The sequence below is a fragment of the Osmia bicornis genome, chromosome 9, assembly GCF_907164935.1.
Source record: "Osmia bicornis bicornis chromosome 9, iOsmBic2.1, whole genome shotgun sequence".
NCBI classification, from domain to species: domain Eukaryota; kingdom Metazoa; phylum Arthropoda; class Insecta; order Hymenoptera; family Megachilidae; genus Osmia; species Osmia bicornis.
Window position 1 is genome coordinate 7,625,047 of NC_060224.1, and position 22,007 is coordinate 7,647,053.

General features: G+C 38.9%; 5 protein-coding genes across 5 annotated transcripts; all 5 read left to right on the forward strand.

Moving 5' to 3' along the window:
* The first annotated feature begins 239 nt into the window (after window positions 1–239).
* LOC114875103 lies at window positions 240–8,563 on the forward strand. The gene is made up of 11 exons (XM_046287175.1): window positions 240–439; window positions 502–973; window positions 1,039–1,269; window positions 2,243–2,577; window positions 3,155–3,386; window positions 3,462–4,274; window positions 6,468–6,598; window positions 6,657–6,851; window positions 6,925–7,459; window positions 7,490–7,720; window positions 8,100–8,563. The coding sequence occupies exons 1-11, from the start codon at window positions 251–253 to the stop codon at window positions 8,438–8,440; spliced, it is 3,705 nt and encodes a 1,234-aa protein (XP_046143131.1). The 5' UTR covers window positions 240–250; the 3' UTR covers window positions 8,441–8,563.
* Window positions 2,624–4,462, forward strand: LOC114875137 (dihydroorotate dehydrogenase (quinone)-like). Its single transcript, XM_029185098.2, has 2 exons — window positions 2,624–3,386; window positions 3,462–4,462. Exons 1-2 carry the CDS (start codon window positions 3,035–3,037, stop codon window positions 4,283–4,285), a joined length of 1,176 nt encoding a protein of 391 aa, XP_029040931.2. The 5' UTR covers window positions 2,624–3,034; the 3' UTR covers window positions 4,286–4,462.
* Window positions 8,564–8,833: 270 nt separating the features above from the next.
* On the forward strand, window positions 8,834–13,825 carry LOC114875136. The gene is made up of 7 exons (XM_046287176.1): window positions 8,834–10,397; window positions 10,493–10,723; window positions 10,800–11,128; window positions 11,872–12,066; window positions 12,127–12,595; window positions 12,675–12,905; window positions 13,047–13,825. The coding sequence occupies exons 1-7, from the start codon at window positions 9,725–9,727 to the stop codon at window positions 13,385–13,387; spliced, it is 2,469 nt and encodes an 822-aa protein (XP_046143132.1). The 5' UTR covers window positions 8,834–9,724; the 3' UTR covers window positions 13,388–13,825.
* Window positions 13,826–13,960: 135 nt separating this feature from the next.
* Window positions 13,961–15,920, forward strand: LOC123988165. Its single transcript, XM_046287235.1, has 4 exons — window positions 13,961–14,858; window positions 14,939–15,407; window positions 15,503–15,733; window positions 15,836–15,920. The coding sequence occupies exons 1-4, from the start codon at window positions 14,700–14,702 to the stop codon at window positions 15,907–15,909; spliced, it is 933 nt and encodes a 310-aa protein (XP_046143191.1). The 5' UTR covers window positions 13,961–14,699; the 3' UTR covers window positions 15,910–15,920.
* A 278-nt stretch (window positions 15,921–16,198) lies between these two features.
* Window positions 16,199–21,989, forward strand: LOC114875131. The gene is made up of 8 exons (XM_046287177.1): window positions 16,199–17,078; window positions 17,139–17,607; window positions 17,687–17,917; window positions 18,059–18,393; window positions 20,404–20,598; window positions 20,677–21,148; window positions 21,227–21,457; window positions 21,524–21,989. The coding sequence occupies exons 1-8, from the start codon at window positions 16,941–16,943 to the stop codon at window positions 21,862–21,864; spliced, it is 2,412 nt and encodes an 803-aa protein (XP_046143133.1). The 5' UTR covers window positions 16,199–16,940; the 3' UTR covers window positions 21,865–21,989.
* The last annotated feature ends 18 nt before the right edge of the window (window positions 21,990–22,007 follow it).

The following is a 22,007-nucleotide window of genomic DNA, read 5'->3' on the forward strand; positions in this document are numbered from 1 at the left end:
ACATATTTTCCGTGTGATGGTCCCTCTGTTCACAATAAAAGAAATAATGCTACTACTCGCAAAGACATACTTTCCTGCACGTAAATTCCTAGCTTGATATCCTTCGAAGAAGGTAGAAAAATTAAGCAACAATGTTAGATCTCAATAATTTAGCACCCATTTCTGAAACTCCCTCGATAACCGCACAGCTGTCGCAGAAACGAAAGGGTGCTCGATGACAGGTAGTTAAGCGATTACGAGTGAATAAAATATGAGTCGAAAAGCAGAATGCTGCGACGATCTGTTCGAACATTTTGCAAGAATGACGGCGTCGAAGAGGAAAGACTTTTCTTACGCGATGACCCCGTTGAAGATCCTGTCGTGGCCCGTGGGCACTTGGCCTCTTCAGGATTACAACGCGTATTCCTTCGCGCGTTTCATCTTTACAATCTTTCTCCTCGTAAGAATTTCACCATTTATCAACTTGAACAGGTTGAATAATAACTTTCCTGATTTTTCTAGCTCTTGATGCTGATCATCGTGAACTTCGAAATATATTTGGACGGGAGCGACGCCGAGAAGAACTTGGACGCTCTTACCGTGACCACCTGTGGCATCCTGGCGATGTCAAAAGTGATGTATTTCCGCTTTCGGTCGGACGGTCTTGTTCTGAACTTCACTTCCGCCCAGAAGGATTACGACGAGCTGAATAAAGAAGAGAATCGAAAGATTGTACGACGACACGCGTATATGGGAAGAGTAGCGTGTGCTAGCGTGATATTATTTTCGTATATCAGTTCGTTGCTTATAATCGCGGTATCCATGTTGACCGACGACCATGAAAACGTGGTTAACGTGACCCTAGAACATACCTTGGATTATCCTATACCATCGGAACGCGTTTTAACTTTCTTCCAATTTCCAGATTGCTTGACTTTACCGATTTTTGTGATAGAATTTCTCATGTTGCTGATCACCTGCACTGGAAACCTTGGTAAAGATTTATCCTCCTCAATGGTTGGCGTGAAACATGTTTCCTTACGTTTGCGTCATCAACAGGTAGCGATTCGCTGTTCTTCGCTATTAGTTTCCATCTGTGCGGTCAAGTGGAGATACTAAAAACAGACTTTAGTAGAATGCCTAATAAAAATAAGAATCCCAAGGAGAATTTTTATTTGGCAATTAACAGACACAGTTACCTATTGGAATTAGGAGAGATGTTAAACGACACGATCGGCTCGATTTTGATCGTACAATTATTCTCCAGTTCTGTGCTGATTTGCATAACCGGTAAGTATCCGTAAATCTGTTTATCTTGCCCATTTATCACGTTAATATAGGGTGTTCAACAACAGGCGGGCAAAACTTTAAGTGGTGATTCTAGGGATCAAAATAAGACGAAAATTAAGAATAACGAAATAGCGTTTGCGACTTTGCTTTCCAGTAATTAACGTTTAAAAATTCGAGTAAAAAGCGCCTGAAACCTGCAACCTGCCCAGCACCGACGAATGAACGTCAGGTCAGCAGGGGTCGGTACAGTCATAACCAAGAATCGAAGCCGAATGCTGCAGTACCGAGAAACAGAATAGCACGAGGTAAGTTTCTACTATCCAACGATTCTTGGTTATTACTAGAGGTGTGCGAGTACTCGATTTATTCGAGTACTCGAATTTCGAGTTGAACAACGATCGGTCGGTCAAGCCGAGTCGATTGCTTGAATTTGCCGAGCTACTCGAAAAAATCGAACTACTCGAATATTCGAGCCCTCGTAAATCGAAGTTGCACAAGGGCTCGAATATTCGAGTAGTTCGATTTTTTCGAGTAGCTCGCTTTTATATCAAACAGTTCGTCGATTTCGAGTAGCTCGGCAAATTCAAGCGATCGACTCGGCTCGAACAATCGAAACGAGTTCAGCTCGGCTTGTAAATTACGAGTACTCGCACACCTCTAGTTATTACTGTACCGACCCCTGCTGACCTGACGTTCAGTCGTCGGTGCTGGGCGGATTGCAGGTTTCAGGCGCTAATTACTCGAATTTTTAAACGTTAATTACTGGAAAACAAAGCTGCAAACGCTATTTCGTTATTCTTGATTTTCGTCTTATTTTGATCCTTAGAATCATCCCTTAAAATTTTGCCCACCTGTTGTCGAACACCCTGTATAACCATGTACCCAGTTCCACTTTGAGGTTAGGAGTTGATTAACACAAAGGTTATATATACGTATCTACTTAATTCACGCATAATTTACGTTTTTTTTACAGGATTTCAGTTTATTCTTGCTCTGGATGTCCAGAACATCGCGGTATTAGTGAAATCGTTTGCCATACTGAGTACATTTATGGCGCAATTGTTTGCGTACAGTTACGTGGGTGATTACTTAAAACGCCAAATAGACAGCATTGGATATTCTTTGTACAGCTGCAATTGGTATGATTTTCCGAGAAATGTAACGAAAGATATTAGTTTCGTCATAATGAAAGCTCATCGTTCGTTTCATCTAATGGCTGGTAAATTCTTCATCGTCAATATGGAAACTTATGCGAGTATCTTAAAAACCTCCATGTCCTATCTATCAGTTCTACGCGTTACGATAAACGCCTAATATTTTCCGCGCGCAACCGATAATCAAGTTTGAAATTGAATTCCTGTCCCTGTTAAATCAGCCCCTATATTAATTTATAAATTTAATAATCCAAATGCATGAATAACTAAATAAAAGAAGTGATCAATCTCAATATCTTAAGTTTGAATATTTGAATTTATAGTTGACAAAGTAGTCTAACGATGGCGCCGTAACGTCTGGCGGCAACACGCGTTGTTCGCGTGACAGAAACATTTGAAAAATGTTTATATTGAATTTAACGTTTTATTTAAATATTTGCAGTAGTTAACCCGTGATTTGTGCGAACATTACAATATAATGCTTTGTTACGATATCTTGTCGTGAATGGTTGATTGTATGTCAGGTAAAATACAACGTAACCTTAAAAGTAGGTTCAAGTGTGCTTATGCACTTGAAAAAAATTATATTTATTACAAGAAAATATTGAAAAATGGCCCAACGATTGTCTAATAAAGCAAAATTAAAGTCGCTTGTACAAGTCGCCGTTACTGCTACTGTTTTTTATGGGGGCTATAACATATATAGAGGTGATGAAAGGTTCTATAATAAGTATATTATTCCTGTTGCACAACTACTGAACCCCGAACTCGCGCACAATATTACCGTAAAGATTTTAAAATGGGGCCTTTTGCCTGGACAAAAAACAAAGGATCCAAGCTCTCTTGCTATCAACGTTTGGGGCCTGGGATTCAAACATCCAATAGGTATGGCAGCTGGTTTCGACAAGCAAGGAGAAGCTGTGGAGAATTTGGACAAAATAGGTTTTAGTTTTGTAGAGATAGGTATGTAGTTTTACATGCACTCTAACTATATAATACAAAGTTAAAATAACATCATGTATATAATTTCATTTCCAGGATCTGTTACACCAAAGCCTCAGCCTGGTAATCCTCTACCTAGGATATTTAGATTAGTAGAAGATAATGCGGTTGTCAATAGGTATGGCTTTAACAGCGAAGGTCATGACTCTGTGTGGGAACGTCTGAAAAAGCTCAGGACTGAAGAAAACTACAATGGTATAATTGGAATCAATTTGGGCAAGAACAAAACTTCTGAAGATGCTGTACAAGACTACGTAGATGGCATCAAGAAGTTCGCAGATGTGGCAGATTATTTTGTAATCAATGTATCTAGTCCTAATACTCCAGGATTGAGATCATTGCAAAATAAGAAGGACTTGGAACATTTACTGACAAAAATAAATGAAGTTAGACAATCTATACAGAGTACTCAGCCATTATTACTGAAACTTGCTCCAGATTTGTCTGAATCTGAACGGGAAGATATCGCGAATGTAATACTAAAGACGAAGTCTAAAGTGGACGGCTTAATACTATGCAATACTACAGTTACGCGAAACAATTTAGTAAGCCATCTCAAAAACGAAAGCGGAGGACTCAGTGGAGCTCCTCTTGCCAACATGTCGACGGCGATGATTGCTGATATGTATAAAAGAACGCGAGGCACTATTCCGATCATTGGAGTCGGTGGAATCTTCAGCGGAGAAGACGCTTATAATAAAATCAAAGCTGGTGCATCTTTGGTGCAAGTTTACACGTCGTTTACGTATTTTGGACCACCGATAATAGGAAAAATTAAACGAGAATTGGATGACGCGCTGAAACGAGATGGCCTAACATCCATCAAGGATGCAATTGGGAAAGATACTGGCATCAGATAAACTGTTCAAACGATTGAGACGATCTTCTAGTTAGGTGTTAATTCTGTAATTTTAAAGAATTATGTAAATTACATAAATTTAATTGTTATACTTTTTATTTTCTAGGGTTACGCCGTTAAGAGACTATTATGTATAGATCAAATGTGTAGTATCGACAATTAAATAATTTTTACGATACGCATTTTTGTTTTAGTTGGTGTATTCGTTTTTCTTTTTGTACATTTCTGGTGAAGATTATTAGCACAACTATCCGAAAGCATTAAAACATATTTGTGGTACCTGATATATTACAACTAACGTAATTTTTTCATGACCCATAATCAGATCATATGCATATACGTATATCCTATGATTAATACTCGCTGGTAATGTCTTGTTTGTACGACTTCCTTACGAGTAAACGATATTATTTATAGGCACTTGAACGGGGGTATTTTTATTCTGCTTACCCCCGAAAGTACTTCATAAACTATAGAGTCGAATTAAATAATAATGAAGATTACTAATTATTCCTCTACATCATTCTATCACTTTTTGGTACCATCGCTCGTAACGTTTTCTCTTACCTTTTCTATACACTTACAATTAACATAAATAAACCGATATTTCGCGTGGTTCTAAGTTAACACCTTACCTAACAGATATTTCGATGTCAATGGTCTTTGATTGTTAATCGTTCATCCATAATTCAATAATGATATTTAACTGATTACTCGTTTCAATATTTACTTACTATTAAATTAAAAAGCGATAATACTTATCGTTCCATCTGCAAGCGATAGGTAAGGTGTTAAACGGCATCTACAATTGGTAAGCTGAAAGCAACGGAAGATCGTGAAAGAATAGATCGTTGTCAGGTTCATACAGAGTCCTTACAAGAATTACATTTTCAGGTACACAAGTACGATCACGTTGGAGAGGGCCGCAACGTTAGAAATGCGTTAATGTAGACCAAGATTTCCTCCCAAGCCCTGTTCCTTCCTCCATTGGGCTAATCGGATAGCGTACCATGCCTGGAACACGTAAATAAAATTACATAAAACATCAATTAACTTCACTTGCCGGATGGTGAAGATATAAAATGTTTATTTTCTAGAAAAAGTACCTCAACGTCGGCTTCGGAGAGTCCTGTCTCGGCTGCCAACAGGACGATATCCGCTGTGTGAGGTGCCCTCGGCCATCTGTTAAATTGTTCTTGAAGAACAGCTTCCTGATCAGCCGTCAAACGAATCACACGAATATCGTCTGCTCTGCTGGGATACTGCGGCGAGGCTGACCTCAGCATTCTGCCTGCGAACAGGGAATTTAACATTGATTAAGTAGAGTAAAACTCTGTTCGTCGGAACGCGTAGGGGACACGATGATTCGGATAACTAGGATGTATGGATAATAGGTACTTCATTGATGAATCAATTCGAGCAAGAAATTTGTCTATTTTATTTCACAGTTTGCTCGAAGTGTTATCCAAATAGACGCGGTTGCTCGACGATGCGAGTCGAAGGAAATAAAAACTAACCAGAACAAAGTTTTATGGAATACGTTGGATAAGGAAGGGAGTCCAGGTGTACGGCTCTGCAGTTGAGAAAAACCGTGACAATTATCGCGACAAAAGGCACGTGAATCAGCGCTACGCGTCACGAATACGTGTCTCGAATATTTCCTTTTACGGAGAACAAACGTGCTCTGATCCACGCTAAAGGCGCGAGAAACGTGTGCCCGGTAAATTGACATTCGTTACGTAAGCGAATCTCGCATTATCACTTGGATCGTTTGATATATTGCGAAGGCGTAGAAATCGTAATAGTTACATAATAAATGAATACAATAACTTCCCAAAAAGATCATACGAAGGTCAACACAATACACGTGACTGAACTTCTTTATTATCGAGTATAACACTGCGACAACTGAGTCCAAGTCCCGTGCGTCGCCGACCTTCCGGACGGATTCTTGGTATCTATAAGGGAGCATCCCTCTCAGCGTTTCACTCCAATTCCTAATAATCTACTCGCACTATCGAGCCCTACGAAGTTTCGCTTCAAACAGTATCAGTTTCTTACAAAAGTTGGAACGACTATAACTTCGATGCCTCCTGCATAGCACGCTTCGGACATCCCTTACACATCTCGGGGAAAGAACTCACGTTAAACTGAATTACTTGGAAAGACTTTATATTTCACAGGAAGCAATCAAGAAAAGGGAAATGCGTATGGCAATAATAATGGATATGAATGTATACAATTGAATTTCGATCTCTTGAATTTTCTTGGCAACACGCAGCTGACGAAGAAACGAAAGGGTGCTCGATGGCAGGTAGTTAAGCGATTACAGTTAAATAAAATATGAGTCGCCGGGTACAATGTCGTGACAGAAAAAGAGCAATAAGATCAACAGACTATTTCTCGAGCTGTTCGAACATTTTACAAGAATGAAGACAACGAAGAACGAGGATTTTGCTTACGCGATGGTACCGTTCAAAATTCTATCATGGCCTGTGGGCACTTGGCCGCTCCAGACTTACAACCGGTTCGCCTTTATACGTTTCATCGTAACAATCGGTATCTTGGTATGAAATTCTTCATTTATATAAATAATCCTGATGCTCTGATTCAGACTGTGCGATTCGGGTGTGTTTACAGTTATTAATGCAGCTGACACTCAACTCGGAAGTGTGTTTAAACCCGAGCAACGCTGAAACAAATCTTGATGCCCTGATGTTAATCGTCTGCGGGAATTTAGCGCTATCAAAAGTGATGAGTTTCCGTGTTCATTCGGCGAAACTGATTTTCAATTTCATGTCGGCTGTGAAGGATTACGACGAGCTAAACGAGGAAAAGAAACGAATGATAATGCGACGGCACGCTTACATGGGCAGAGTGACGTTTGTTTGCGTTGTGCTATTCGGCAATGTTTGCGCTGCAATCCTCACCGCTGTGCCTGTATTGTTAAAAGACAATCAGGACATCAATGTGACTGTTGAAGACGCATTACAATTTCCTGTTCCTTCTGAACAAATTGTATTGTTGTTGAAAATACCAGAGAATCTTTACTTTCTGGTCTTTCTTGTGGAGTACACGATGTTGCTGTTCACCATCGCAGGGAACCTTGGTAATGATTTAAATCGTAGAATGTCGGAAGAAATTGCCGTAGAGAAAATAATCTTGCAATTGATTAGTTTCTTTGAACTTTGAACATCGTCGATAGGCAGCGATTTATTGTTTTTTGGGATCGTCTTTCACCTGTGCGGTCAAACGGAGATACTTAAAATGCAGTTTAACAGGTTGGTTAACGATAATGGTAAAACTACAGAGAGTTTCCGTTCATTGATCGAAAGGCATGGTTATCTACTGAAATTGAGCAAGATGCTGAACGACACGATCAGCTCGGTTTTGGTTATACAATTGTTAGCCAGCTGTGTGTTGATTTGTACATGCGGTGAGCATTCATGAATCCTTGTTAGCATGATTACCGGCATTAAAAGAAAGCAGCGCTTCGAGTTTAACACTAAACGTACCGAGATTTAATACATAACTATTTGTACCGCAGTCGATCAAATGACCTGTCGTGGTAAATGACGCTAGGTTACACGTGTTTATCGGATTTAACAAATAAAAATATAAATAAATGATGTAAAATTAATTGTATATATTTAATAGAAAAAGTCATGAAGTCAAATGTGAAAAAGTGATAACATTTTATGCGAATTTTCTAGTCAAAAGTTTACAACCGGTCATGGTACGTTTAGTGTTTATTTAATTTAATACGTTAACATTATTGCAATTAATGTGTTAACTAATTGTATACTGGTTTTCAGGATTTCAGTTCATTATCGCTTTGAACACCAGGAATGCCGTGATGGTGGTGAAAGCTTTCGTCACACTAGCCACTTTGATGATCCAATTGTTCTCGTACAGTTACGTGGGTAATTACTTGAAGTCGCAAATGGATGGCATCGGGTATTCCTTGTACAGCTGCAGCTGGTACGGCCTTCCGACAAACATAGCCAAGAACATTATTTTTGTCATAAAAAAAGCTCAGGTCCCGGTTTACCTAACGGCTGGGAAGTTCTTCGTAATCAATTTGGAAACTTACATGAGCATTTTAAAGACATCGATGTCGTACCTTTCGGTTCTTCGCGTAATGATAAACACTTGACTCTTCTGTATTAACTATCGTACGTCTAGTTTAGAAGTAACTCGATTGAAGAAAATACTTGATAGATAATACATAAACTTAGGGGTTTATATATAGTTTAATAAAGCAAGTGTTATACAGTCACATACTGTTAAAATCATTTGTCTTATGTACAGGGTATTCGACAACAGGTGGGAGATTTTTTAAGAGGTGATTCTAGGGATCAAAATAAGACGAAAATCAAGAATGACGAAATAGCGTTTGCAGCTTTGTTTTCCAGTAATTAACGTTTAAAAATTCGAGTGAAAAGCTCCTGAAACCTGCAATCTGTCCAGCACCGACGACTGAATGTCAGGTCAGCAGGGGTGGGTACAGTCATAATTAAGAATCATTGAATAGTAGATACTTACCTCGTGCTATCCTGTTTCGCGGTACTGCAGCATTCGGCTTTCTCTTCTTGGTTATAACTGTACCCACCCCTGCTGACATGATGTTCAATCGTCGTTTCTGGGCAGATCGCAGCTTTTAGGCGCTTTTTGTTCAAATCTTTAATCGTTAATTACTGGAAAACAAAGCCGCAAACGCTATTTCGTCGTATTTGATTTTCGTCTTATTTTGATCCTTAGCATCACCCCTTAAAAAATCTCCCATCTGTTGTCAAACACCCTGTATAGTCACTGGTCAGAGCATACAGTACCAAAAACGAACAGCACACTGTTGGAAATAATAGTCGCACTGATTGTGAGAGGGAAAAAATTTGACGAAATTAATTCTTAAAACTGAGTTACACGATGTAAACTGATCGAAGTTTCGCATCCTGTCACTATTAAGCACTCGATACAACTGCTCGGACGTAAGTCGAAAATCGAAAACTTATTTAGTCTGATGAAAGGAGCACGAATAGCAAAATATCTCATTACATTATTAGATCAACTATACCTAGAACATATCCTGCAAAACACACAACAGCCTTTTCTTTTGTGCTCCTCAGAAACGACACTTGTTAGACTGAGTTATCTTGGAAGAACATGTATTTCAGCAAAAGCAGTTAGGCAAAGGGATAATCCTTTATTCCCCATGGGAAAATATATCAATGACAGAAAAAACCGGATGTCCGCAATTGGATTTTCATCTTTTGAATACCGCGGAAGCACGCAGCTGGCGAGGGAACGAAAGGGTGCTCGATAACAGGTAATTGAGCGATTGCGAATGAATAAAGTATGAGCCGAAAAGCTTGGTGCCGTGACAGTATGAGAACAATAAGAGCAATAGACTGTTCCTCGATCTCCTCGAGAACATTACAAGATGAAGACGTCGAAACACAAGGATTTCGCTTACGCGATGACCCCGTTGAAGATCCTATCGTGGCCCGTGGGCACTTGGCCTCTTCAGGACTACAACGTGTTCTCCTTCGTGCGTTTCTTTTGTACAATCTTCTTTCTGGTACGTGTTTCTACATTTATCAAGCCAATTCTAAATTCTACCCCAAACAGTGTGAATACTTTGCAGCTGTTAACGCTGATCATCGTATACGCGGAGGTATATTTGGATCATACCGACGCCGACGAGAATATGTATGCTTTAATGTTAATTATTTGTGGCATCCTAGCACTGTCGAAAGTGACGTATTTCCGCATTCATTCTACAAGATTAATTTTCAACTTCGTCTCGGCCGTGAAGGATTACAACGAGCAGAACGATGAAAAGAAACGAAGAATCATGCGACACCACGCTTACATGAGCAGAGTAACGTTTATCAGTCTGATGCTTGCTGCTAATGTCTGCTCGTTGATCCTCAGTGCTCTTCCTGTGCTATCCAGAGACGAGGATACGATTAATATGACTTTAGCAGATACATTAAAATATCCTCTACCTTCAGAGAACATTTTAACGCTGTTACAATTGCCAGAATATCTGTACCTGCCAGTTTTCCTTACCGAGTACATAATCTTGTTGGTCATCAGCGCGGGTAATCTTGGTAATGACTTGTCAAATAATAACAGGAGTTAATGTAGAAAGAAAGATAGTTTCTCGTATGTGAATGTTTTCTTGAACTTTAAACATGATTGGTAGGCAGCGATTTATTGTTTTTTGGTATCGTCTTTCATCTGTGTGGTCAAGCGGAGATATTGAAAATGGAGTTTAACAAGATCCTCGATGAGAATAGTAAAACTACGAAGCAATTTCATTCGTTAATCAAAAGGCACGGTTACTTGTTAAATCTGAGCGAGATGTTGAACGAAACGATCAGCTCAATTTTGATCGTACAACTATTATCCAGTATCATACTTATTTGTGCGTGTGGTAAGCATTCTACCGTCGCAATTAACGCGTTACAAATACAGTTCATTCGTGAACTAATCGCAAAACGTCTTTCTAGAATTTCAGTTTATTCTCGCGCTGCAGGAAAAGAATATCGTGATGGTGACGAGATCAACTACCACAATGAGTATCTTAATGATACAATTATTCGCGTACAGTTACGTGAGTAATTACTTGCAGTACCAAATGAACGGGGTTGGATACTCTTCGTACTGCTGCAGCTGGTACAACCTTCCCAGAAATGCGGCAAAGGATATTGTTTTTGTGATACTAAAAGCTCAGAATCCGGTTCATCTGAAGGCTGGGAACTTCGTAGCCGTCAATCTGGAGACTTTCACGAGTATTCTAAAAGCTTCGATGTCCTGTCTCTCGGTACTTCGCATAATAATGAACACCTGATTCTCCTATATGAAATTACCATACGTTCGTTTTAATGTTAGAAAGAATAGGATTTAAGAAACTACTTAGCTAGTAATATGGAAACTTAAGGAATTATGTAAGATTAATAAAGTAAATATTGAACAATCAAATATTGAATCCTGTCTTCAAATGAGGCTGATTGTGACAATAAACGTATTGTGTTACACGGAATGTGTATTTAATTATGATACAGAATAGGTAGAAATAATTTCAAATTTATATTGGACGAAGAAGTAACCAGGTCCCAGTTTTCTGTTGTTCATAATCTCAGAATATTGTAAGTTAAATTATTAGAACCATCACTGTTCTTACTTACATTCTTTCTAACAATGTCTTCATTTTGTAGAATGGGCATTGATAACATTCACGAGTGAATCCACGAGAGCGAAACATAATTCCTTTGTACAGTAATAACAGACACAACTTGAATACACCCAGAAATGGAGCCATCAGCTTTTTCTTTTATACTCCATAGAAATTGCACTCGTTAGATCGAACTACTTTTAAAGAGTTTGTATTTCAAGAAATTTAGCCAAGGAGGGGACCTGTTTGCCCTTTACAGCAACGCGAGTTTGAAAGTTTCACCCCTATCTCTGAAATTACCTTGGTAATACGCAGTAGACATAAAAAATAAAGGGTAACTCAGCGGCAAGTAGCGAAGCGATTACGATTGAATAAAACATGAGTCGAAGAGCGCGATGCCGTAACAGAAAGAAGACAATTTAAACAACAGATACTTTCTTGATCTGTTGCAGCATTTTGCAAAAATGAAGACAACGAAGAACGAGGACTATACTTACGCGATGAAACCGCTAAAAATTCTATCATGGACTATGGGCGTTTGGCCTCTGGAAGTTTACAATGCTTTTACGTTTATACGTTTCATCTTTGCAATCGGGATTTTGGTATGAAATTATTATTTATACTCTTCGCATTATCTATTACTTATTTTACTCGCTTTGCAGTTATTAATGATCCTGATTCTGAGCGTAGAAGTGTATTTAGACGGGAGCGATGCCGAGGCGAATTTGGATATTTTATTGCTGACCAGCTGTGGTTTCTTAGCGATATCGAAAATAGCGTGTTTCCGAATATACTGGGCAGAATTGTTCTTTAATTTCACCTCGGCTCAGAAGGATTACGACGAGCTCGACGACGAAGAGAAACGAACGATCGTGCGACGACACGCTTACTTGGGCAGAGTAGCCTTAGCTTCTTTAATATTATCTTCGAATTTCGGGGCAACTTTCATCACCATTTTACCCATCATACTGAAAACCGAGGAGGAAAGAAACGTGACTACGGAAGAGACAGTAAAATACCCTATTCCTTCGGCACATGTTATAGAACTAGTCAAGTTTCCAAAGAATCTGCAAATGATCACTTTCATTACGGAATACATGATGTTGGTGATGACCAGCATGGGAAACCTTGGTAATCATCTGTTTCGTAATATATCAACAGAAATTACTATTGAAAGATTTGATTTTTCTTAAATTTGAAACATCGATAGGCAGCGATGGATTTTTCTTTGGTATCGTGTTTCACCTGTGCGGTCAAGCGGAGGTGTTGAAAATGGAATTTAGCAGAATCGTTGATGAAAACGGAAAAACTGTGGAGAATTTTCACCTGTTACTAAAGAGGCACATCTATTTATTGAAACTGGGAGAGATGCTAAGCGACACTATCAGCGTGGTCTTGGCCATACAACTGTCAACTAGTTGCATACTTATTTGCACATGCGGTAAATATTCATTCTTCTATTCAAACTGCAATTACTTTCTTAACATGTTCCCTGCCGGACCAATTTCTGTACACGTTACGTTCTATGCAGGGTGGGGCGAATACGTGGAACGTTTCAACTAATTGCACACCGTTTTTACAGGATTTCAGTTTCTACTCGCTTTACAAGCTGAAAATATCATATTGTCAGCGAAAACATTATTCGTGTTAAACGCCTTGATGGTACAACTGTTCGCATTTAGTTACGTGGGTGATTACTTGAAGTGCCAAATGGATAGTATCGGATACGCTTTGTACAAGTGCGACTGGTACATGCTTCCATCGAACGTAGCTAAGAATATTACATTCGTGATCCTAAAAGCTCAGAAACCAGTGCATCTGAAGGCCGGAAAGTTCTTCATCGTCAATCTGGAGGGTTTCATGAGCATTCTAAAGACTTCGATGTCGTATTTGTCGGTACTCCGGGTAATGATAAACACATGATTCTTCTGTGTTAGTTGTCGAGCATGTGCTTTGGGCACTCGAGGTAATTCAATTAATAGAAGTATGTACGGTAATGTAGTGATTTATGGAGCTACCATGTAAATGTAATAAAGTATCACCGCGAATCGTGGATTTTCTAATCTACAAAGCAGTGTTATGTCGTCACGAAGGCTATGAAATTATAATAGCGGTATAATAAGGCAGGCGTTAAATAAACACGCGCAATGCTGCTTCGCATTTGCGATGCGTTATAGTTAAATCGTTTGCAAACAGCGATTGCAAGATTCGCCTTCTCGAAAGCGGCAACAAGAATAGCACGATATTGACCCAGTACCAGGGTCTCCGCGTTTTTGGATACATTTCAAAGGTCGATCACGCGAGACCAGAAATATTTGTTCGACGATGGATCAATGGAAAGAGAAAACAAAAATCGACGTGAACTTACTTGGTACGCTGAATCTCACTCTTTTCGGAGCCTCGCGATCCGGATAAACTGTACGTTTTTCGCACAAGTAGCACTTTCGTTCGTAGAAGTTTGCAAATGTCCTAAATCCGCTCATTTCGGTAAACGAATATCGTAAAAGCCGATAGAAAAAGAACAATTAATGGATGAACGTATCTCTAAGAGGTTTGTACCCGACTGATTACCTCCTACTGTAGCCGCGATCAGTTTTATCCGCGCAATAATGTCAAAATGTAAATCGATGCATAGATGTGGGAAGATGATTAACCTTGATACGACGTACGGACTTGACGAGAATCCCCCCAATGAGTTTGTTGCCAAAATGGTTAGTTATAATACTGGCGTGCTTCCGCTTTTGAGTCATTCGATCGATTAAGCCAGAAGATATTTGGCCAGGTTCCTACGGTGTCTAATCGATAAGGCATCGCATTATCTTTTTATTTGAATCAATTGATCAATATACTATGTAACGCAGAATACATTTGCTTGTGATCTGAAATATCCACTTACTAAAGAAATAGTTGAAATATTCTTTACACAGTACAGCTACAATTGAACGCATCCTGGAAAACACTGTGGAACCCTTTCCTTCGTATTCTATAGAAACGACACTCGCCAGACTGAACTACTTCCAAAGGCTTTGTATTTTACAAAATGTAAGAATAATTCTACAAATTCGCAATTGAACCATTCCCCTTAGAATTTTCTTTACAACTTCGCAGCTGGCGTAGAACCGTAAGGGTGCTCGATGACATGTAGTTAAGCAATTACAGTTCAATAAAATATGAGTCGAAAAGCACGATGCTATGACAGAAAGATACCGTTAAGATCAACAGGCTGTTTCTCGAAATGTTCGAGCATTCTGTAAAAATGAAGACGTCAAAGGACAAAGACTTCGCTTACGCAATGACCCTATTGAAGATCCTGTCGTGGCCCGTGGGCACTTGGCCTCTTCAACACTACAATGTATTCTCCTTCGTGCGTTTCTTTTGTACAATCTTCTTTCTGGTACGTGCTTCTACATTTATCAAGCAATTTCTAAATTCCACCTCAAACAGTGTGTGTACTATCATTTTTTATTTTTGCAGCTGTTAATGCTGATCACCATACACGCGGAGTTATATTTGGATCATACCGATGCCGACGAGAATATGAATGCTTTAATATTAATTATTTGTGGCATCCTAGCGCTGTCGAAAGTGACGTATTTCCGCATTCATTCTACAAAATTAATTTTCAATTTCCACTCGGCCGTGAATGATTACAACGAACTGAACGATGGAAAGAAACGAAGAATCATGCGACACCACGCTTACATGAGCAGAGTAACGTTTATCAGTCTAATGCTTGCTGCTAATGTCTGCTCGTTGATTCTTACTGCACAATCTGTGCTATCCAGAAACGAGGATACGATTAATATGACTTTAGCAGAAACATTAAAATATCCTCTACCTTCAGAGAACATTTTAACGCTGTTACAATTGCCGGAATATCTGTACCTGCCAGTTTTCCTTACCGAGTACATAATCTTGTTGGTCATCAGCGCGGGTAATCTTGGTAATGACTTGTCAAATAATAATAGAAGTTGATGTAGAAAGAAAGATAGTTTCTCGTTTGTGAATGTTTTCTTGAACTTTAAACATGATTGGTAGGCAGCGATTTATTGTTTTTTGGTATCGTCTTTCACCTGTGTGGTCAAACAGAAATACTGAAAATGGAGTTTACCAAGATGCTCGATGAGAATAATAAAACTACGAAGCAATTTCATTCGTTGATCAAAAGGCACGATTACTTGTTAAATCTGAGCGAGATGCTGAACGAAACGATCAGCTCTATTTTGGTCGTACAACTATTATTCAGTTGCATACTTATTTGTGCGTGTGGTAAGCATTCTACCGTGGCAATTAACGCGTTACAATTACGGTTCATTCGTTAATTAATCGTAAAAGGTTTTTCTAGAATTTCAGTTTATTCTTGCGCTACAGGAAAAGAATATCGTGATGGTGACGAGATCAACTACTACAATGAGTATCTTAATGATACAATTGTTCGCGTATAGTTACGTGAGTAATTACTTGCAGTACCAAATGGACGGGATTGGATACTCTTCGTACAGCTGCAGCTGGTACAACCTTCCCAGAAATGCGGCAAAAGATATTGTTCTTGTGATACTAAAGTCCCAAGATCCACTTTATCTGAAGGCTGGGAAATTCGTGGCCGTCAATCTGGAGACGTTCACGAGTATTCTAAAAGCTTCTATGTCCTGTCTCTCGGTACTTCGCATAATAATGAACACCTGATTCTCCTATATAAAATTTCCATAGGTTCGTTTTAATGTTAGGAAGAATAGGATTTAAGAAACTACTTAGCTAGTAATATGGAAACTTAAGGAATTATGTAAGATTAATAAAGTAAATATTGAACAATCAAATATTGAATCCTGTCTTCAAATGAGGCTGATTGTGACAATAAACGTATTGTGTTACACGGAATGTGTATTTAATTATGATACAGAATAGGTAGAAATAATTTCAAATTTATATTGGACGAAGAGGTAACCAGGTACCAGTTTTCTGTTGTTCATAATCTTAGAATACTGTAAGTTAAATTATTAGAACCATCACTGTTCTTACTTACATTCTTTCTAACAATGTCTTCATTTTGTAGAATAGGCATTGATCACATTCACGAGTGAATCCACGAGAACGAAACATAACTTCTTTGTACAGTAACAACATACACAACTTGAATGCACCCTGAAATGCATGCATCAGCCTTTTCTTTTATACTCCATAGAAATTACACTCGTTAGATCGAACTACTTTAAACGACTGCATTTCAGGAAATTTAGCCAAAAAGGACGGGAACCTGTTTGCCCTTTACAGCAATGGGAGTTTGAAACTTTCAACCCTATCTCTCAAATTATCTTGATAATACTCAGCAGACATAAAAAGTAAAGGGTAACTCAGCGGCAAGTAGCAAAGCGATTACGACTGAATAAAATATGAGTCGAAGAGCGCGATGCCGTAACAGAAAGAAGACAATTTAAACAACAGATACTTTCTTCATCTGATGTAGCATTTTGCAAAAATGACGACAGCGAAGAACGAGGACTATACTTACGCGATGAAACCGCTAAAAATTCTATCATGGGCTACGGGCGTTTGGCCTCTGGAAGTTTACAAAGTTTTTGCGTTTATACGTTTCATCTTTGCAATCGGCATTTTGGTATGAAATTATTATTTATACTCTTTGCATTATCTATTACTTATTTTACTCGCTTTACAGTTATTAATGATCCTGGTTCTGAGCGTAGAAGTGTATTTAGACGGGAGCGATGCCGAGGCGAATTTGGATATTTTAATGATGACCAGCTGTGGTTTCTTAGCGATATCGAAAATGGTGTGTTTCCGAGCTTACTCGGCCGAATTGTTGTTCAACTTTTCGTCGGCTCAGAAGGATTACGACGAACTCGATGATGAAGAGAAACGGACGATCGTGCGACGGCATGCTTACTTGAGCAGAGTAGCCGTTATTTCGCTAATATTATCTTCGAATTTCGGGGCAACTTTCATCACCATTTTACCCATTATACTAGAAACTGAGGAGGAAAAAAACGTGACTACGGAAGAGACAGTAAAATACCCTATTCCTTCGGCACATGTTATAGAACTAGTCAAGTTTCCAGAGAATCTGCAAATGATCATTTTCATTACGGAATTCTTGATGTTGTTGATAATCAGCATGGGAAATATTGGTAATCATCTGTCTCGTAATATATCAACAGAAATTACTATTGAAAGATTTGATTTTTCTTAAATTTGACACATCGATAGGTAGCGATGGATTTTTCTTTGGTATCGTGATTCATCTGTGCGGTCAAGCGGAGGTGTTGAAAATGGAATTTAGCAGAATCGTTGATGAAAACGGAAAAACTGTGAAGAATTTTCACGCGTTACTACAGAGGCACATCTATTTATTGCAACTGGGAGAGATGCTAAGCGACACGATCAGCGTGGTCTTGGCCATACAACTGTCAACTAGTTGCATACTTATTTGCACATGTGGTAAATACTTATTCCTCTATTCAAATTGCAATTACTTTCTTAACATGTTGCGTAACGGACCAATTTCTGTCCACGATACGTTCTATGCAGCGTGGGGCGCTTACGCCCCACATTTCGACTAATTGTACAGGGTTTTTACAGGATTTCAGTTTCTCCTCGCTTTACAAGCTGAAAATATCATGTTGTCAGCGAAAACGTTAGTCGTATTACACGTCTTGATGACACAACTGTTCGCATTTAGTTACGTGGGTGATTACTTGAAGTGCCAAATGGATAGTATCGGATACGCTTTGTACAAGTGCGACTGGTACATGCTTCCATCGAACGTGGCTAAGAATATTACATTCGTGATATTAAAAGCTCAGAAACCAGTGCATCTGGTAGCCGGAAAGTTCTTCGTCGTCAATCTGGAGGGTTTCATGAGCATTCTGAAGACTTCGATGTCGTATTTGTCGGTACTCCGCGTAATGATAAACGTATGATTCTTTTGTCTTAGTTGTCGAGCATGTGCTTTGGATGCTCGTGGCAATTCAATTAATAGAAGTAAGTACGGTAATGTAGTGATTTAAGGAACTCCCATGTAAATGTAATAAAGTATCACCGCGAATCGTGGCTTTTAAAAAGCGGTTTTAAGTCGCTACGAAGGCTTGGAAATTATAATAGCGGTATAATAAGGCAGGCGTTAAATAAACAAGCGCAATGCTGCTTCGCATTTGCGATGCGTTATAGTAAAATCGTTTGCAAACGGCGATTGCAAAATTCGCCTTCTTTTTGGATATATTTCAAAAGTCGATCATGCGAGTCCAGAAATATTTGTTCTACGATGCACAGTGGGTCAAAACGGCTTTCGCCGATCAAAAGTCGGTTTTTGTGAATTCGAGAATTGAAAAACTATTTGCGTACATCGATAGAGAATAAACTGTAGTTTAACGTAGTGTAATCCGTTTTTTCATATTTGCTTCCGTTTTGCCGTAGTCCGCATTCAAAGTCGTAGAAATTCGTCAGAACGAAGTACTTACATTTAACTAGAATCTCGAATTTGTGTTTAATTTTGAAAAAATCCCGGCATTTACCGAATGTTTAATTATTACTACAGGAAAGAGTGAACCTTCCTCTATCAGAATCTGAAAAAATTAGGTGCACGTTATTGAACTTTTTCAAAAAGATGGCGATTGAATGAAATTACACCCATCTTGGCCGCTGCGCATGATGATAGCAAAACAGTATCAGATACCATTATTAATCAGTTAACTGCATTCCACGTGTATATTCGTCATCCAAAACTTTATTTCGTCGTTGCAGTATGCCATAATAAATTTTCATAATTGTCTTGTCATTTTTTAATTATTAAATTCGTTTCTCTTATAGTTATTAACAGTTTTGAGTCAAATTTTTGTTAAATGACATAAAACATGTCTAACAAGTGAAGAATATTGAACGCGTTACACTTTATACGAGAATGTTTTGACACCCTGCACTTCAATGATTTATATTGGTACAACGTAAGTACCATAATACAGGCAAAAACTTTCCAAAATTTCATTAAAATATTTCCAATAGAACCAAAGTTACAGATTTTTGATCGCCGAAAGCCGTTTTGTCCCACTGTGCGATGGATCAATGGAAAGGAAAAACAAAAATCGACGTGAACTTACTTGGTACGCTGAATCTCACTCTTTTCGGAGCCTCGCGATCCGGATAAACTGTACGTTTTTCGCACAAGTAACACTTTCGTTCGTAGAAATGTGCAAATGTCCTAAATCCGCTCATTTCGGTAAACGAATACCGTCCTAGCCGATAGAAACAGAACAATTAATGGATGAACGTATCTCTAAGAGGTTTGGACGCGACTAATTACCTTCTGCTGTAGCCGCGATCAGTTTTATCCGCGCAATAATGTCAAAATGTAAATCGATGCATAGACGTGGGAAGATGATTAACCTTGATACGACGTACGGACTTGACGAGAATCCCCCCGATGAGTTTGTTGCCAAAATGGTTAGTTATAATACTGGCGTGCTTCAGCTTTTGAGTCATTCGATCGATTAAGCCAGAAGATATTTGGCCAGGTTCCTACGGTGTCTAATCGATAAGGCATCGCATTATTCTTTTATGTGAATCAATTGAACAATATACTACGTAACGCAGAATGCATTTGCTTGTGATCTGAAATATCCACTTACTAAAGAAATAGTAGAAATATTCTTTACACGGTACAGCTGCAATTGAACGCATCCTGGAAAACACTGTGGAACCCTTTCCTTCGTATTGTGTAGAAACGACACTCGCCAGACTGAACTACTTCGAAAAGCTTTCTATTTTACAAAATGGAGCAATAATTTTAGAAACACGCAATTGAACCATCCTCCCTAGAATTTTCTTTACAACTTCGCAGCTGACGTGGAACCGTAAGGGTGCTCGATGACATATAGTTAAGCAATTACGGTTCAATAAAATATGAGTCGAAAAGCACGATGCTATGACAGAACGATAGCGATAAGATCAACAGACTGTTTCTCGACATGTTCGAGCATTCTGTAAAAATGAAGACGTCAAAGAACAAAGACTTCGCTTACGCGATGACACTATTCAAGATTATCTCCTGGTCTATGGGCATTTGGCCCCTTCAAGTTTACAATTCCTTCGCCTTTATCCGTTTCCTTTTCGTGGTCGGCGTTTTGGTATGGAATTATTATTTATACAACTAACGCTTTATGATTCGACAGCTTGTTACTCAAAACTTTATTTTAATTCCGCAGATAATAATGGTAGTGATCCTGAACACAGAATTGTATCTGGATGGAAGCAATGCCGAAGCGAATCTCGACGCTTTAATGATGACCGGATGCGGTATTTTAGCAGTGTCGAAGGTGACGTGTTTCCGTATTTACTCTTCGAGATTGATCATCAATTTTTCCTCGGCTGCGAAAGATTACAACGAGCTCGACAACGACAATGAGAAACGAATGATCATGCGACAACACGCGTACATGGCCAAAGTAACGCTTCTCAGTCTGGTAGTATCCTCAAATTGCTGTGCAGCTATCTTTGCCATTTTGCCCATGTTGATAAGTAATATAGAGGAGAGCAACGCGACTACGGAAGAGACAGTAATATATCCTATTCCTTCGGCACATGTTATAGAATTGGTCAAATTTCCAGAGAATCTGCAAATGATCATTTTCATTTCGGAATTCTTGATGTTGGTGGTAACCAGCGTGGGAAACCTTGGTAATCATCTGCTTTGTAATATATCAACAGAAATTACTATTGAAAGACTTGATTTCTCTTAAATTTAAACCTGAACAGGCAGCGATGGATTTTTCTTTGGTATCGTGTTTCACCTGTGCGGTCAAGCAGAGGTGTTGAAAATGGAGTTTAGCAGAGTGGTTGATGCAAACGGAAAAATTGTGGAGAATTTTCACCTGTTACTAAAGAGGCACAACTATTTATTGAAACTGGGAGAGATGCTAAGCGACACCATCAGCGTGGTCTTAGCCATACAGCTGTCAACTAGTTGCATACTTATTTGCACTTGCGGTAAACATTCATTCCTGTATTCAAATTGCAATTACTTTCTTAACTAATTGCACACCGTTTTTACAGGATTTCAGTTTCTCCTGGTTTTACAAGAAGGAAATACCATGTTGTCGGCGAAAACATTGTTCGTATTAAACGCCCTGATGATACAACTGTTCGCATTTAGTTACGTGGGTGATTACTTGAAGTGCCAAATGGATAGTATCGGATACTCTTTGTACAAGTGTGGCTGGTACATGCTTCCATCGAACGTGGCTAAGAATATTACATTCGTGATACTAAAAGCTCAGAAACCAATGCATCTGATGGCTGGAAAGTTCTTCGTCGTCAATCTGGAGGGTTTTATGAGCATTCTGAAGACTTCGATGTCGTATCTGTCGGTACTCCGCGTAATGATAAACACATGATTCTTCTGTCTTAGTTGTCGGGCATGCGCTTTGGGCACTCGAGACAATTTAATTAAAAAAAGTAAGTGCGGTAATGTAATGATTTAAGAAGCAGCTATGTAAACATAATAAAGTATCACCGCGAATAGTGGCTTTTCTAATCT

Excerpts from the sequence above, each read along its gene's own strand:
- LOC114875137 (XM_029185098.2), top strand. The coding sequence starts at position 3,035 with ATGGCCCAACGATTGTCTAATAAAGCAAAATTAAAGTCGCTTGTACAA. Across the intron at positions 3,387-3,461 it reads TTTTAGTTTTGTAGAGATAG|GATCTGTTACACCAAAGCCT; the intron begins GTATGTAGTTTT and ends TTTCATTTCCAG.
- LOC114875131 (XM_046287177.1), top strand. The coding sequence starts at position 16,941 with ATGACGACAGCGAAGAACGAGGACTATACTTACGCGATGAAACCGCTA. Across the intron at positions 17,918-18,058 it reads CATACTTATTTGCACATGTG|GATTTCAGTTTCTCCTCGCT; the intron begins GTAAATACTTAT and ends GGGTTTTTACAG. Across the intron at positions 18,394-20,403 it reads TACTCCGCGTAATGATAAAC|AACGATAGCGATAAGATCAA; the intron begins GTATGATTCTTT and ends ATGCTATGACAG.
- LOC114875103 (XM_046287175.1), top strand. The coding sequence starts at position 251 with ATGAGTCGAAAAGCAGAATGCTGCGACGATCTGTTCGAACATTTTGCA. Across the intron at positions 2,578-3,154 it reads TTCTACGCGTTACGATAAAC|TATATTATTCCTGTTGCACA; the intron begins GCCTAATATTTT and ends TTCTATAATAAG. Across the intron at positions 3,387-3,461 it reads TTTTAGTTTTGTAGAGATAG|GATCTGTTACACCAAAGCCT; the intron begins GTATGTAGTTTT and ends TTTCATTTCCAG.
- LOC114875136 (XM_046287176.1), top strand. The coding sequence starts at position 9,725 with ATGAAGACGTCGAAACACAAGGATTTCGCTTACGCGATGACCCCGTTG. Across the intron at positions 11,129-11,871 it reads TCTCGGTACTTCGCATAATA|AAAGAAGACAATTTAAACAA; the intron begins ATGAACACCTGA and ends ATGCCGTAACAG. Across the intron at positions 12,906-13,046 it reads CATACTTATTTGCACATGCG|GATTTCAGTTTCTACTCGCT; the intron begins GTAAATATTCAT and ends CCGTTTTTACAG.
- LOC123988165 (XM_046287235.1), top strand. The coding sequence starts at position 14,700 with ATGTTCGAGCATTCTGTAAAAATGAAGACGTCAAAGGACAAAGACTTC. Across the intron at positions 15,408-15,502 it reads CATCAGCGCGGGTAATCTTG|GCAGCGATTTATTGTTTTTT; the intron begins GTAATGACTTGT and ends CATGATTGGTAG. Across the intron at positions 15,734-15,835 it reads CATACTTATTTGTGCGTGTG|GAAAAGAATATCGTGATGGT; the intron begins GTAAGCATTCTA and ends CTTGCGCTACAG.